Consider the following 16,818-nt stretch of genomic DNA (forward strand, 5'->3'; position numbering starts at 1 on the left):
ACTTTTGCAAGAAAATTGCAATATAACTAGATGGTTGATATAACATAAGATGTAATCCATAACTGTAAATAAGTTGCTATATTACTAAATAGTCGATGCAACATAAGCCATAATCCATTACCATAAGTTGCTTTCATACGACATTATTCCATGTTTATCGTGGTTGATCACATTGGCTATCCTCCTAGTTTTTATGGTTAAATGAAGGACTAGCTAATTTATATGAGACAATAAGATCATTTTATGGATTTTGTTTGTTGTGCATACTTTGTTGAGATGCCCTTGTTCTTAGTTTCAACAATATTTTATGAGTTCCAATTGAGAGCTCCATCATTTCTAACACACGCATTTGTTAAAAATCCTAAGGCTAGAACCAAGAAGTGCATTCACAATACTTTTAAAGAAATAAATTCTTAGCGTCAAAAGTTCAATGGTTGTAAATTACTTGTAATAACTCATTGCCATGAATGGGTTTGGTGATGGAGAATAGTAGCATTTAAGAGTGAGGCCATATGTATTGGCACTAAAACAAGTATGCTAACATCAACTCAACATCATGTAACCAACCACTTGGAGCTCCAACTTCCACAAACATTTCTTAAACTCATGTGCTATGTAATGTATCTAGTTTAGCTATTAATTGACCAAGCTCCTAGTGTGTTTCAAGCTGATGTATTAAATACATGTATCACATCTTCTCATTGAGTTTCAAATGTAGAATGTATAGTAATTCTGCAATGCAAATTCACATTGTGCGTAAAACTAAGTTTTGCTCCAACGTAATGCGACATGAATACTAAATTATACAAGAAGAAAGGGGAAGATCTTTCATATTAATGACACTCACCTTATATCTAATTAGCGTGGCAAAGATATCATTGATTATAATGAGAAGTAAGGAGTTGGGACTTCTCATTTAGGATCTTTGGTAAAATAACTCTCTCTAGACCTAAATTAAACTCAAAAGTCAAAACAAAATATTTAACGCCCTGTCATGTAAGTTCCATTGCACATGGCTTTGTTCTTTATAACATTTTGGCATTTTGATGAATATTGGCTTTATCGCCTATCTCGCTTCAATTTGAGATGAGAAGTTCATGGATAGGCATTTTGATGAATATTGGCTTTATCGCCTATCTCGCTTCAATTTGAGATGAGAAGTTCATGGATAGCCATTTTGATGAATATTGGCTTTGTCGCCTATCTTGCTTCAATTTGAGATGAGAAGCTCATAGATACCCAGAGGAATACAACCTTATTGTCACACCTTCTCTTGTGTTATGTAGATAGTCCCTCCCTTTCGGGGGAGTCGGCTAGTCGAAATCAGTTGGGAAGCCGACTCCGAAATCGGTCGAAAACCAAAATGGTATTTCAATCGAATGGGAGTCGGCCTAATAGAAGTTTGGATAAATGTGTGTGTGTTCTTAATTGTGTATATGAGATGGGCCAGTATATATAGTAAGAGTGGAACTAGCTACGTTTGTATGTGGGATAACTCACTGAGAGTAAAAACGGTGAGAAAAAGCGTGAAAGTATACTCAAGTGAAAAAGTGAGCGCGTGAGTTGTATAAGAATATCTATTGCAAGAAAAGAGCGATATAGAGAACAACTGAGAGTAAAAAATATAGTAGTGGTTGTGCGGGTGCCATAGCTCAGAAGCTGTGTGAGAGGAAGAACGAAGAGAGCAACAGAAAGGAAGAGTGACAAAACTGAGAAGCTTGGGAAGCTTCGAAAGGTATAGATACCTACGAGTTAGGGTTTGGTGCACTCGGTTGAAATCGTGGTTTCAGAGCACACTCCGACCAGATCAGGTTCTATCATTCCGTGATTGTGTTTTGTTTTACCTCATAATGGAAATTTCTGTTCCCGTGGTTTTTCCTTGAAATCAAGGTTTTCCACGTAAATCGTGTGCTACTCATTTTATTTCTGTGTGTGTCTAAGTTTACTTGTAACTTCCGTCTGAGTGAAATCATATCATCTTGTAGTTACCAAAATGCCATTTTTTCTTCAATGTACTTACCAAAATGTCATTTGTTGTATGCTATTTTAGTTATATCTTCTCCATTGTTCTTAAAGATATTATAGTTATTTTATACTATTTTGGCATGTGATTTGCTTGTTTGCTCAGAAGATCTATCTCCTTGAAGTTTGAGATGTGTTTTGGCTTGTTTTTGCAGGTGATTATCGGGAATAGTGTGGTAAGATTGAAGCTTTAGAGCCGGTCAACAGGCCACAAGGTGCTTGTAATGAGATAATTATTTCAAAGAGGAACATTTTGAGAGAAATCAAATGTTAGAGAGAGAAGGAAAGCGAGGGTGGAGCTAGTTATTTTATGTGTGATCCTGGCAAAATTGTTTGTTAGAAGACTGAAATACATATGTACATGTAAGGGACGCCTTCCCTTTAATGTTGGAACAATTGGTATCGTCAGGCTTCCAGAATTTTGTTCATAGCTAGCAACATACATGCAGGGGACGACTTCTCTTTAACGTTGGAACAATTTGTATTGTTAGGCTTACCAATTTTTTATTTTATTCATAGCCTGGTATTATCATATGATATGTAACAATTTGAATGTGCAACAACAATATATATTGTAACTCAAAAGTTTACCCTTTATGTGCATATTGCAAAACATTTTGTTTATTGACTATGGTTGATCCAATACTCATAATTTGATGATGGCAGAAAGATATGGACAAAGCTGTAGAAAAGAAAGTGCAGAATTTGTGTATTTGTAAATTGTGAGCATCATGATGAATGATCAAAACGATAAGAAATTGAGGTTTTTTGCGTGCTCATATAAATGCTAAAACCCTAGTTTATCTCTTACTCATTGGAATGATCTACAAGTCTTTTTTTGTTAACAAGTGAAGAGTCAGTTGATCTTTCAAAGATTTCACTCTCATTAGGAAAAAAAGTAAAAGTAACCATGTAATGAATAAAATTGTTGCATTTGGAGAGGATAAGATCCATATTGTTCGCATTTTAAATCGAAACATGGGTTGCATTCTATTTGATCTTTATGTCGATTGATTAAGAGATTAATATGTGAAGCATGCGTAAATGAGGCAAGACACAATTACATTACACGTCAACAACTGTTAATATGCTTGTGTCGGAGAGTGTCTTAAACACTAGATAAAGCTATTAGAAAGTGCTAAGGTGATGTTTGATCTGTGTGCTTTCCATCAAATTGTGTCTCTAAAAGAGGAAGATAACGCCATTGTGTTGTGCATGATGTGGTGGAGAATCAATCAGAAGCCGATCTTATGCTCATTATGAACATTCTCACTCGCCAAAGTAGTTATGTAAAGAATATGTGCGTGCATCACCAATTTCTTGGGCAAGAACAAATTACTAGTGGTTATTTGGATAGACCTCGCATAGCCTATTCAAGCAATGTTTGTTTCCTCCAATGGACAAGATTTTGGGCACTTTTCAGACGATTTGGATGGCCTAGAAAATCGCAAGGTTTTAATTTAAAAGACCAAATGCAGGATGTTAGCTTCTCTAAAGCAATTCCTCCAACAAAAACAGTCTCGAACATGCTTCTTTAAAGCAATTCCTCCGGCATAACAATCTCTATTCGTATGTCTGTCGTGACAACACAACTTCATAAAAAGAGCTTTAGCATCTACACAAACACACTTCATACGCATTTAGTCTTAACGAAGAAAGAGAGAGCAATAAAAGCATTAACATGGAAACATGTAACGGACTCGTAAAAGGGAACAACGAGGAGATATGGTATGCACACTTGGCCCGCTTAAATCTTTTTGTATAAGTATAATGCCCTTCTTTCTCATGTCTCTTCTTCTTCTTTCTTGATCACCAACAGTTAATACCATATTTTGGCCATCTACATTTTTGACTCTCCTTCCCCATCAGGCCAAAAATGTAAATAACAAATATTATTAACATCTCTCTCTCTCTCTCTCTCTCTCTCTTCCTGCCTGCATTCTGCTTGTTTCTCTGATAGAGTAAAATCACTAACAGTTGCAGTTTTTCTTCAGTTTCTGTATAAATCTCTCTCTCACAGTTGCAGTTTTCCTTCAGTTTCTCTGTGTAAATCTTTACTTCTCCCTCTCTTTCTCTCTCTCTCTCTCTCACAGTTGCAGTTTTCCTTCAGTTTCTCTGTGTAAATCTTTATTTCTCCCTCTCTTTCTCTACCCCAAGAGGAGGAGAGAAGTTGAACGCCATGTTCGCCATCACTCCCTCCTCGTCCTCTTCTGAAGATCAGCAGAACCTTCATCATTATCAGAATCAGAATCATGATCATCAGAATCAGAACCTCCATCTTCACCTCCAATTGCAGCAGCAGCAGCAACTCCTGAAGCAGCAGCAGCAGCTCATCATCCAGCAAGCCATGCTTCAGCAACAGCATCATCACCATCTCTACCATCCTGCTCTCCTCGCTGCCATGTCACAGGTATATCTCACACCACTGCAGTAATCTCTCTCTCTCTCTCTCTCTCTCTCTCTCTCTCTCTCTCTCTCTCTCTCTCTCTCGACCAACCCCTACTATGTCTCTTCTCGAATTTCTTCCTCCATTCTTCATCTCTGAAAGGCCAAAAAAAAAAAACACTAGCGTCTCTTCGAAACCGCCCTTCATGTTTTCCTCACGTTGAAGATAGAATCCTTTCATGGCCGTGCTTTCTTTGCATTCTTGTATTTTTTTTGAATCCTGACATCTTGGCCTTTTTCACGTTCTTTCATCTGTTTCTCAATTTTTTGCCGTGTGTTACTGGACTTGTATAATACTTTCAAGACAGCTGAATTTCTTTGCGTTTTTCTTGCTTTTCTAGTAGTTCCTTTTGTTGCGGGCAGAATCGTTGAAAAAACCCCTTTTCGCTTCTATCTCTCCTTCTTTCTATTGTACTTTCTTGGATTTCCTGCTTCTGGAAGTCATGCCACAGTATAATCTCTTCCTTCTGCAGTTTCTCGGTATGGCGATCTCGGAGTAGAATCAAGTGTCAAGGATAAGTCTTTCCTCCTAATTTCTATTTTCTCTTGTGTTTCATGGCTTCGTTGCTCAAACAAATCCTCAAACCCTAATTTCTTGTCCTTCCTCTCCTTTCTTGAATCGTCGTGGCCTTGCTTCTTTCTGCCGGGCTGAAGATAAGTCTCTGAAAGCCCTATTTCGTGTATTTTGAATTCTGATTTGCCCTCCTATTTGCTTGCCATTTTTCCTGTCACAATTAAATCTTTAAGTTAGTTTGTTTCACATTTTTTGATGGGTCTTCTCCTTCAGGACAGTTCTTTATCTGTATCTTCACTTGTCTTTACCATTGTTTATGGTATGTAAAATTTTATGGGCTTCTCTTTATGATAAGAAACATTATTTAAGTTAGAAACATGGTAATTTGTTAGGACCAAGCAATGTTGGGATATTTGTGCTAGATCACTTTTACTCATTCATAAGACACTCATATATTTTTTCTAAGGTTATTCTCAAGAAGGACTTTGATTTAATACGCTCCATGTTTTCTATGTTGAAATTCTGCGATTCTATATGTTTTTGGTTCTTATCAATATATATGTATCCGAGCATTAGAAAGCCCATTCAAAAGGATAAGAGAATTTCCTTGTTTGGTATTATAGTTAACAGATAAGCGGAAGCTGTAACAAGAGTTCCCTTTACTTTGGAAATACGAGTTTTTGCTTGACCTTGAATTTTGCTACTTCTTTATTTTGCAATTTGTTTTTTTGGTTCAAGAATGACCAAAGCTATTTAGTCTGTTTGAGTATGACATTTCCGTTTTCATTTTCTTTTTATATATTCCCTGTATTTTGTCTGCATGTTTTTTTATTTTTTACGTTTTCTACTCTTCCATTTTTTTCCATTTCTTTTTGCAGATTGAGCCAATTCCAAGTGGAAATCTACCACCAGGATTTGATGCTACATCATGCCGCAGTGTGTGAGTCACCATCAGCATATTCACTTTGTTTTTTTGGGGTTTCCATTTTACTTCAAAATTCTACCTTTTTTTGTTTTTCTTTGAGAGACAGGTCTGTTTACAGGATGTTTTAGCTATTTTTGTAAACATTGCCACCTACCTACACAAATAGAAATGATAGTAAAGTGTTTACATATAGATAGAGACACATAACAACTTGGATTATTTTGCTTAACAGGTACACTTTTCTGAAGAGTCTTATTTCTTGTTTATCTTTAACTTGTTTTTCTCTTGCAGATATGTGGGAAATATTCATCCGAAAGTGACGGAAGCACTTCTTGCTGAGGTTTTTACAGCAATAGGTCCCCTTGCGGGCTGCAAACTTATCAGAAAAGAGAAGGTTTAGTGGCACTAAACTACCTTGCAAATTTTCTGTTTATCATCTAAATATGCATGTCAATCCCAAAATAGAATGATGAGAATATTTGTAGTCTTTTATGTTGTTTTTTTAAATCTTCATGAACTTTTAAGATAGGTCTTTTTATTTTGTCTTCTAAGACGGGAATTAGTCGCTGTTCTAATGAAATGATGCTAAGTTTTTTCTGTCCTTGGCAGTCATCATATGGTTTTGTTGATTACATAGATCATCGTGCTGCTGCTGCTGCTATTGTAACTCTTAATGGTAGGCAAATGTGAGTACTCTGGGATTTGCTTTGCTTGAATTTCAGCAACATTTAATAATTGAATTTCAGCAACAGTCCTCTTATGCATTTTTCTGATTATTGATGGCAGTTTCACGCAACCCATTAAAGTTAATTGGGCTTATGCAAGTGGGCAAAGAGAAGATACGACAGGTACATTATATCTGTCATAAGCCCTATATTTTAGCTATATTTGATTTGATGTTCACATTTTAAGTCATCTTGAATAATGCTTTGCAGGACATTATAATGTGTTTGTTGGTGACCTTAGTGCAGATGTCACTGATGCAGCATTGTTTACATTCTTTAGTGTGTTTCCCAGTTGCTCGTAAGTAATTCTATATGTACATTCCAGGTCTTCTTTAAGCAATTAAAATCATTGTGTGAGGAAACTGCATGTATATCTACATCCACTGTAAAACATTGTGGATGAATGGATTCTTAAGGGGATGTCTGTCATTAATGGATGGATGGATGTAATGTTGCATTATGAAATTAGGTGTGCGGAAAACTCCACTATGCAGTTCTGTTGTTGATCTAGTAAAGCAAATAGTTAATATCACTATGCAAGGAAGCTGCATTTGCAGCTGCTTTTGTTGTAGAAAACTATACATGAATGGGTTCGTACGAGGGATGAATTTCATTAGTTGTTGGATGTATTGTTGAATTATCAAACTAGAAAGGTGGAAAACTTCTATATATGATTGTTGCATTGATTCAGTAATAGCTCGAAGTTTATGCCTTACATTTGTACATTCTATATATGCATAACAGATCCCATAATACTGTCCTTAACATATACTAAGGAACATGTTAACATATGTGTATACTTGCATGCATACATCTTTGAAGTATACACCCGCTGGCTTTGTACATTTATACTCTTCATTAATCAATCTATTCAACCTTTTTTTCCATATCTACCAAATCGCATACTATCATTTCTTCTTGTAATGCTCTATGGCATTCTTGTCTATTGTTTGTGCCGATATTCTTGTATTGTATGACATTTATATTTATTCTATTAGGCCATAAACGTCACCTTTTTCCTATTGAGATGGGAGGAAATAAACTATTTTAATTATCTGGATCTCTGTTAAAATCATTTTGGCATCCTCTCTTATAATCACTCCTAGCAACACATATAAGAGTCACTTTCTCAAGCACTTTACTTGCACATAATTAGACTGGGTTAGGGATTCCAATCTTTTATTCAAAATTTCTACAGAGATGCACGTGTCATGTGGGATCAGAGAACGGGGAGATCACGAGGGTTTGGCTTCGTTTCTTTTAGAAATCAACAGGTAGAGTAACATATGTCATCTAGTATAAATGAAAATTGATTGTTGGTTTGGTAAAAACTTGCTGTACTCTACTGCTCAATGACCCACAATAAAATTATTGTTTTTTTACAGGATGCAGATAAGGCTATTAATGAGATGACAGGTAAACACATTTTTGCTTTTCCATTTTAGATGCTACATGTTTTTCCATTTTGTGTTTTTGAAGTTAATTGATCTGTTTCTGTCATTCAGGTAAGTGGCTATGTAGTAGAGCAATACGATGCAATTGGGCAACCAAGTCTGGCGCAGCCCCAGGTCAAAGTGAAGAGCAAGCCACAGGTGCAAGTTCTGTTGCAGATGCTTCTATTGGAATTACAAATACTTCCTTCAGTGCAAGTGGTAGGTATTTGGACCCTGTTAAATGCTATTAAAACACCAGACAATATCTAAGTTTTTCTTTATTTTCCAAAATTTCCTTTGTCAACCCTGTGTCAATCAGTTCTATGTGCCATTTGATCAGTTTTCTTCATTCTCAATTAAATGTGATATTTCAGCATTATATTGGGTACCTTTTCTGTTTTTGGGCATAGATCAGGGTTATGCAGGTGAATAATGAAAACAGAGGAGTAATTAGTTTGGCTAGTCATTTTGGGTCCTACATGATTTTTAAACATTGCAGTGTGGAATCTTCTTTTTGCTTTTCTTTTTATCCAAAAATGGAATTTTCTTTCAAACAAGATTGTTAAATCATATGATACAGTACATATACCTCGTACAACAAAACAGTGTATTACAGCATTTAAAGATTTATATAATACAAGATGAAAAATGGTGAAAAATCCAATCATGAAATTTAAATACAAGATGATAAATATGGTAAAATTTAAGAATAAAATTCTCAAGCATTAACACCCAATACACTGGATTAAGAGCAAAATGCTCCAATTGGGTAATTTTTAAACTGCTTCCAATCCTACCAAAAATATCCCAAATTCCTTGACCTTCAATATGTAATTTTCTCTTATGATTATTGTTCATTAGACTGAAGGTTGTCCATTATCATGATCCTTCTCTGTGCATGTAGAAAATGCACAAGAATTCTGAAGTTGTGAGAGAATTAACTTTGAAGTTAGAAGTAAAACAACAAACGAAAAGAAAAGAAAAGAATTACAGAGGAGAAAGAAGAAACATAATTAGATATGAGGATGGGGAGGAAAGTTGTAAATTTTCTAGTATTTGGAATTAGTGCCCACTTGAGGTGAATAGATAATATCATTTTTATTTGATGACTTTGATCTTAAGACTTTTCTCTGTTTGTATTCAGTTCAATTAGGGGTGGTTTTTGTTTTAGTACAATTCTCTGTTGATCTGTTTTATTTCCACTTTGCAGATAACTTCATGTGTTTCTAGAAAAATTCTAGTCAGCTGTTAACTGATCAAGTTCTAAATTATGTTTTTCTTTTAACGTGGAGTAGTTGATAGCTTCTGTTCATCTTTTTGGCTTTTAGTTGTAATTATTTAGTTTTTGTCTGTTTTCCGCTGCTGTTCTTTGCCTGACTATTTTCTCTCTGATATTACTTAATTTAATATTTAAAATCTGTTTAAAAACCTGATCCTCTTGCCTATAGGCGTTCATGCTGTATAGCTTTTTTAATGCAGCTGTCTTGTCTATCTCATTTAGGACTGTGATTTAGGAGCTCTTAAATTCAGGCATTTACATTGCTGTCCTCATAGCCTTTTTTTGTTCAACACATCTTGTCAGTTTAATAGAGAATCATATTGGATGCTGTCCTCAGAATCACATCAAGACGGAGAAGGAGCTCTCAACGAAGCTCCTGAAAATAATCCTCAATATACTACTGTGTATGTTGGCAACCTTGCACATGAGGTAAAATTGTACCTACATCTGATGTATAGTTCCAATGAGACAATGGCATTATATTATGTATCCTTCCTCACCGGAACGAACTGCTTAATTTATTTGTTTACCAGGTTAGCCAAGCTGAACTTCATAGACAATTCCACATGCTAGGAGCTGGAATTATCGAGGATGTGCGTGTCCAAAGAGAGAAAGGTTTTGGTTTTGTTAGGTATAGAACGCATGAAGAAGCTGCTTATGCAATTCAAGCTGCCAATGGGAGGATCATGGGTGGAAAATCTGTGAAGGTATACGTCAATGTTGTTATTTTGCTGATACTATTGTCACACAGAAAATGCTGTAAAAACACGAGACATACCCAGACTTTAGGAGAATGACCTTCGGTTTTAAATATCACCAGAATACCCTTCGTATTAGTATATTGGAAAATAAACACTGAAATACTCTTTAAGATTTTTCCTTTATTTCCCCAAATGCTAGGATAAGCTTCTGAAAGAGTGACAATATAATTCCTCAAATGGCACATATAATTAAGAGAAAGGGATGATCTCTGACCATAGTATCAATTGGTCAAGAGCGGTTTACAAAGGGCATATGGGTGAAAATAATGAAAACGCAGGCTTTTGGGGAAATAACAGAAAACATGTAGAATATTTTGAAATTTATAGAGGTAATATTCTGGTGTATGGGTATTTTTGTGTTTGTTGCAAAACAAATTCCGTAGGAAAATTCTGTCCGAGTTTTTGTTCATTTAATTTATTTGGGATTCATGTATATCAGTGTTCATGGGGAACAAAGCCAACACCACCTGGAGCAGCAACATCTTCTCTGCCTCTTACTGCACCGATGTTGCCACTTCAAGGATTCATGTCTTCTAGCTTTAGCCAAGGTTATACTGCAGCATCAGATTTATTAGCTTATCAAAGGCAACTTGCATTAGCTCAAGGTGGCCCTAGTGCTTTATTACCGCTTCCAAGTCAGAATATGGGTTTAACAGGAATTGGCATGGGCTCTAGGGCAGGATATGATAGTAACCTTCAAATGGGTTTAGGACAACATCAAATGTTGTAAGTAATTTTGTTTTCGCTTTTTCTCCCTCTTTGAATCTGATCTTTTTTCACTATTTAAAAATATGCGAGCCTTTTGGACTAATGTATTCTTCATTGGAGGAATTCATGACCTAGAGAGATCCTTTAATGCATGTATAAATGTATGTCTGTATGACTTTTCGTGCCTATAAACTTCTAAGAAAAACTTTTTGAGACTGTAAATATGGTTGCCCTCTTATTAATGTGATCTCTCTCTTATCTCCACAATTAAAAATTTGTTATGATAGCCATGATGTATATGAAACATGAGACAATTGATCATATGATATGCCATGTATCTTCAACCATTGGTATATAGAGAAGTTTCTTGTCTCGCATTCATATTTTCCAATGGGTTGTGTTATGGTTATGATGAATAATTATGCCCCTTCGTTCTAGAGGTTCTTGGCATGCAAGAATGATGTGAGTCTCATAACAAGATTCTGGTCAACACAATCGCATCTTACAGTGCAATATGGAATCACAAAGAGCTGTGATTGGCAGAGTATAGTTGCCCAAAGTCATCTAATTCACTAAACGGTTATATGCACAATGCTAAAAAGTGATCGATAGGAAAAGCTTCAGGAAATTGCTAGTCTATCATTGGTGGTGTGCGTTTCCTGCTTGTCCACAATGTGAATTTGTTGAGCCTCAACAAGTTTAACAGAAGCTGCAAGATAATTTTATTGCGCCAGGCTGGAAAGGATATGTATGACAAAAAAATGTTTAAGAGATCCAATTACTTTATTCTGGAAGGCCATATGTTAATTTAAATTAAGAAAATAGAGATTACAAATTGTACTTGTATTATGGTAAAATCATGTAAATATATAAAAGATTATTTGTTGGGGCCCAGTTCATTGTGATTTTTATGATAATATCTTGATGTCATTGGATGTAATAATCTCTGCTATTGGAGCAATGGTTCTCTAGCATTCATTGGTAACAAGAATTGGAAATTATGCAATGTAGTAGTAGACTATTGATTCTTTTATGGTCTTAGTTTGACATTGCGTTTTAATATACTATGGAAATGACTTATGAACAACAAATACTTTGAGGGTTAGCGCATCTTTCTTTGGTATTGGATGAGTCATTGTGCGTTTTACTAAAATTATAGTAAAATCAAATTGTGAGTGCTTATTTTAATGAACATAACATTAGACCAATGGATTTAGACTTGAATTTGGACGTGTGGCCACTACATTGTTGTATCCACGTTTTTTAACTTTTAATTATTCTAGTAAAGGTATTGTTTTCACATTGTGCTTGAGCATCTTATCTATTGTTCTATTCATCTTGCTATGAACTCTTTGAAACCAAGTGAAGAAGTTGAAACCACGTGAATATTTATATTATTGCTTGAGGAAGGGGTAGTAAAACAAAAGGATGACTTGATATAGTCCTATGTAAAAATCTATTTAATCGCAAAACTTGCAATTGTGTAGCATTACATCAATTTCTTTCTTTATTTTGTTATACTTCGAAAGGCGTTTTAATACAATTGCAAAGCTCATTTGGGGCTCTCTGCAACATTTGATGCAACTTGCAACATTGAAGCTTGGATGAGTTTTCGAGAGGTTAACCTATGAACTTGACACAATTCTTGCAAACCAACACCTGATATGTTCAAAAATTATTGGAGTAAGGCATTTAACCAACATAATCCACATGCATAACAATGATGGTTTTCCTAGGAATATACATATGAAAAACGTAAAATGTTCCTCTAGAAGATTCAAGTCTTACCCTCTCCACTTGCAAGGTTGGTGAAAATTTCAACCACATTAAGGCATTCCTCTAAGCAAGAATTGCCGCATATGGATCTTTGGAGTTCATGCTCTCCTAAGAAATCAGATGAAAGACCCACTGACATTCTATTCAATCCACATGCTTGAATGCATTTGTTATCCTCGATCCATGAACGAAAGCTATCCGTTACAATCTTTGAGGTCTGCAATGAGATCAAAAAATTATAACATGAACCATCTAACATTGGCCATTTAGATGGTCAAAAAGAGCGTGGTGTGATATTGCGTTGTATTCTATAGATAAATACATGAACACAAATATGAATTATTAAAGTATTTCTCATTCAAATACTTTAAGCATTCAAAGTTAAAGCTAAGTATATGTAGGAAAATACAAGAGCACAATATAGGGTTTGATAACATCAAAGAAATTGTGTACATATAGATCCCCTCTAAGTTTAGGCTCATATTTAGCTTGCCTTTGTGGCATCTTTTGCCACATGAAAGCCTAAACGCTAACCAACTCATACATACATCTACCATGTAGCAATGGAATGACAAGAGAAGTTGACAATACAAACACATCCACAAGTTGAGATGCAATATTATTAACATGATTGCAACTCTAAAAAGACTTTGTTTTTGAAACAAACCATGTCATTGTACTAAAATTTAACGATGATTGTCCTCTAGAGGTCACTAACACGCTGAGAATGAGATGGGGAGAGGGTTGTGTGCACACAATATGCCATAAAAACTAACAGACATAACGTACATCAACAATATCTGATTGACCAATAATGAGATGGAAAATTTCGACTGACATTTGAAGTGAAGGAAAAAAGCAGTAAGTGGTACGCGAAACAAACCTTTTTAATATCCGAGAATGGTATGCATATAATTATGGGTAACTCTCCCTTAACAAATTTACCTGGCATTCTAATTGTATGGTGCCATCCTTCAGAATGCTGGTCTCGAGGACACATCGTCTCCCTGTGTGTGAAACCGCGAATGCACAATTGTCTAGGGGCAGCTCCTCACATTCGAAATCCACTGTGGTGTAAAAAGTTTCAGGAAATTAACAAATCAGATGCCGACATTATGATTAGACTGATTCTTGCTTACTAAGTTCACACACTAAGTATGAAACAGAAGGTACAACCTTATGTTTTGCGTTTAAGACCTTAAGTTCAAAGATGATGGATGTCTTAGAAACAACAAATTCGCTTGTTCTTAAGTTTTGAGGAGAGTGTGTGTGTGTGTGTATGTATATCAAATCTTAGGGGAATAATTAATTGGGTTTATAAGAATGACGGATTTCTCGATGTTAGGGTTGTAATCTTCATTAACTAGGATTTTCCAAATGTGTTTTTTTTTTGGGGTTCTTCATTCTCATTAACTGCATTTTAGATGTTTGGGATTAACGAACTCGCTACTTGCTGTTAATAATGTTTATGGGGTTTTTTATTTAAGTAGTGTTTAGGTTTCTCATTAGATTTTGGCTAATTGGATTTTCATTTACTCAAATTCCTTCTTCTTTTTTCCAAAAGGAAAGGAGGAGGTCTGACTTACCAGCGGATATTGCAATGCCGAGAGGAAACATGGCGATGGAAAGGGTGAGGAAGATTGCAGGGAGCATAGTTAGTGTGGATTGGGGCGCCATAACGATGTATGTAGCAGCAAGTAGTATAATTACAGTAACAGAGAGGAGGGAAGGAAGGGGGAAGGAGAGATGGACTAGGGAATTATCAGAGAAATGTATTGTATATATAGATATAGATAGAGAGAGAGAGAGATATGAGAGATGTTGGATTAGTGTGAGAAGTGAAGGATGATGGAATAGGAAGGGAGGGATTAAGGACGTGATGATTAGGGCGGCAGGGTGATTAAAGGAAGGTGTGATAGATGATTAGGGGTTGGGGGTGGTGATTAAGGAAGAGATTTTGATTAAATGAATGGGAGTCGGACAGAGTGAGAGAGAAGAGGGGGAGGGGGGGCTTTTAAATTATGAGTTTTTGAAATGTATCTATCTGTGGATAGAATAGAAGAAGAAGAATTGAAATAAAGAGGTACCGGCCGGCCGGCGGGCCGGCGGAAGAAGAAGAAGAAGAAGAAAGAGATGAGTCAGTCGGTTGCCCTGTCTCTTCCTCTTCTTCTTCTTCTTCTTCTTCCCTCTTCTTCCCAATCAAATGTTTTCTTTTCTCTTTTAATACATAATAATACATAATAATACATAAGCAACTCCTCCTCCATTTTCCTCTTATGTTATAACTTATATATATATATTCCCTTCCAATTTCTCATTTCAATCTCCATGCCATTGAGTTCCTTCCATCACCATCAACTCTCGCCCATCGTCACAATGCCTTCTTGTTTGGTTATCTCTTCTCTTTGTTTTCTCAGGTCGGGTTGGGTAGGTTGGGGTGGCCCCTTCTTGGGCATGATACGAATCACGCCCACTAAACTTGCTTGAAAAGCCACGAAGGTTATTAACTTAAACCACATTTGCACAACAAAAGCACTAACTATTTCGCATTCTAAGACACAAACGCCTCTTACGTAACCCACATTCCAGAAACAAAACAACAAGTGCAAATTGTCATGTCTTACATGGCACACATCTACGTATGTAATGCCAAACATCTTCATTCGATGACATTTTTTATTCACTTTCGTTGGCTTTGATAGCAAGTGATAAACTCATTGGTTAAAGCATGCTGCTTTTTGAATTGGGGACCATTTATTGCACTTTGTCCCAATCACAACCACTATGGGTGTAAAGCCAAAAGGTTAAGCTACTTTGTCTAACAAGACAACTACGTCCTAATCCCCGACCCGATAAAACAAAACAAAATCCAAGAGTCTATCCCACACATGCATAACTACTCACATCCCAACTTTCACACAACTTTGCTTTCGAATTAGCATTTACTGTAGCTAGCTAGGCACGTCCCACAAATGTATTTGCTATCAAATGATGAAAACGTGGATTACATTAGTTCAATATTAGAAGTGATTCACTCTGTTAACCAAACAATTGAAACCTGAATGAAACAAAATAAGTTGGGTTTTGCACACAATTCTCATTTTGTACTTGTAAAAAACTTGGTGTTGGGAGGCACACAATCCTTACTTTGTACCCACAAAATTATGGTCAAGGCCTTGTATTTTGAACCAAATTGCCTTACAACTCATGGCATGTTAGACAACTAGGTTAAGATGTCTTATTTGTTGGAGGTTTGGGTAGATTTATATGCGTTAGAGCACATTCGTGAGAGTTATGTGGGTTTGATGTTCCATCTCTATCTATGGCAGCAACCCAATACAAAAGATTATGGCAAGTGTTGGATCTATATATTCTCAAGAAGAAGCTTTGACATTTTATTTAGTTTATCATTTCATGATACTTTAGTTTATAAGTTCTCACTGCAAACAAATAACATATCCTAGGCCAAACAATTTGGATTGATGCATAATATTAATTTGTTCTGAAGCTTCCTAACATAAAAATTATTTTACCATTTTCGCATTATTGTACAAATGGTATTAGAGTAATGTTACGCCCATACACATGCTAACTTGATAACCACCAAGTTCCTCCCAAATAGAGTTGGTACAAGAGGATTCAACTATAGGAGAAAGTTGGAAGAAGTTGCCAGTGCAACAATAGTAGAGTGGATATTGGTTAGTACAATTGTTTGGTGAGTTTTGCAAGAATTGCAAGCCTCAAAATGCAACACACTAAAAAAGGAAGATAGGAAACTTATGAAAAGTTGAGAGAAAACCAATAAATAGCATCCAACAAAGTGAGGAAACCACCTAGGTGTGTAAAGAAGGAGCCAATATAGATCGACACTAAGAAGTTGGACAATGGTAAGGTCTCTATATGGAAGTGATGAATAACCAACTTAACTAGGAATGCACAAAAGGGGATTAATTCGAATATCTATTAGAGCCACTAAGGATCTCCGCGATGTTTCGTCAAGGCAAGGCCTAAAAGGAGTGGATACAAAGCTACAACTTTTTACTTAGTGATTATCCATGAATATATCAAATTCAATGACTTGACACACATATAGATCACACAAATGCTAAAGAGCATGTGAGATAATTAGTCAATCAATTGGCCACAAACACGAGAGCAAGAAAACTTCATGCAAAATGAGCTACATATAAACAAGAAGGGAAGAATATGAATCGATGAGCATGCATTGAA

The 16,818-nt window shown here is 35.9% G+C and overlaps 2 protein-coding genes across 3 annotated transcripts; one reads left to right on the top strand and one right to left on the bottom strand.

Moving 5' to 3' along the window:
* Nucleotides 1-3,990: 3,990 nt before the first annotated feature.
* Nucleotides 3,991-11,034, top strand: LOC147863478 (oligouridylate-binding protein 1-like). 2 transcript variants are annotated; one of them, XM_087319821.1, is made up of 13 exons: nucleotides 3,991-4,104; nucleotides 4,174-4,432; nucleotides 5,860-5,921; nucleotides 6,198-6,300; nucleotides 6,516-6,592; nucleotides 6,693-6,754; nucleotides 6,842-6,929; nucleotides 7,830-7,905; nucleotides 8,017-8,047; nucleotides 8,137-8,283; nucleotides 9,681-9,772; nucleotides 9,877-10,050; nucleotides 10,544-11,034. In XM_087319821.1, the coding sequence occupies exons 2-13, from the start codon at nucleotides 4,202-4,204 to the stop codon at nucleotides 10,832-10,834; spliced, it is 1,434 nt and encodes a 477-aa protein (XP_087175947.1). In that variant the 5' UTR covers nucleotides 3,991-4,104; nucleotides 4,174-4,201; the 3' UTR covers nucleotides 10,835-11,034. The 2 variants fall into 2 exon arrangements, with proteins under 2 accessions (XP_087175947.1, XP_087175948.1); XM_087319822.1 differs by having other exon boundaries at nucleotides 4,069-4,098.
* Nucleotides 11,035-12,175: 1,141 nt separating this feature from the next.
* LOC147863479 (uncharacterized) lies at nucleotides 12,176-14,297 on the bottom strand. Its single transcript, XM_087320017.1, has 4 exons — nucleotides 14,175-14,297; nucleotides 13,534-13,655; nucleotides 12,601-12,805; nucleotides 12,176-12,471 (listed from the first exon to the last, which is right to left on the bottom strand). The coding sequence occupies exons 1-4, from the start codon at nucleotides 14,263-14,265 to the stop codon at nucleotides 12,365-12,367; spliced, it is 525 nt and encodes a 174-aa protein (XP_087176143.1). The 5' UTR covers nucleotides 14,266-14,297; the 3' UTR covers nucleotides 12,176-12,364.
* Between the last annotated feature and the right edge of the window lie 2,521 nt (nucleotides 14,298-16,818).

Source organism: Azolla caroliniana, unplaced genomic scaffold (assembly GCF_043228905.1).
Source record: "Azolla caroliniana isolate FFs.n. ecotype wild unplaced genomic scaffold, voAzoCaro1.0.p SCAF_5, whole genome shotgun sequence".
Classification (NCBI taxonomy): domain Eukaryota; kingdom Viridiplantae; phylum Streptophyta; class Polypodiopsida; order Salviniales; family Salviniaceae; genus Azolla; species Azolla caroliniana.

What these genes read in the sequence shown, in the direction of transcription:
- LOC147863478 (XM_087319821.1), top strand. Translation starts at nt 4,202, where the DNA reads ATGTTCGCCATCACTCCCTCCTCGTCCTCTTCTGAAGATCAGCAGAAC. An exon ending in AACTTATCAGAAAAGAGAAG is followed by an intron (nt 6,301 to 6,515) that starts GTTTAGTGGCAC and finishes TGTCCTTGGCAG; the next exon opens with TCATCATATGGTTTTGTTGA. An exon ending in TTGGCAACCTTGCACATGAG is followed by an intron (nt 9,773 to 9,876) that starts GTAAAATTGTAC and finishes TTTGTTTACCAG; the next exon opens with GTTAGCCAAGCTGAACTTCA.
- LOC147863479 (XM_087320017.1), bottom strand. Translation starts at nt 14,265, where the DNA reads ATGGCGCCCCAATCCACACTAACTATGCTCCCTGCAATCTTCCTCACC. An exon ending in CCATACAATTAGAATGCCAG is followed by an intron (nt 12,806 to 13,533) that starts GTAAATTTGTTA and finishes ATCTCATTGCAG; the next exon opens with ACCTCAAAGATTGTAACGGA. An exon ending in CAACCTTGCAAGTGGAGAGG is followed by an intron (nt 12,472 to 12,600) that starts GTAAGACTTGAA and finishes TGAACATATCAG; the next exon opens with GTGTTGGTTTGCAAGAATTG.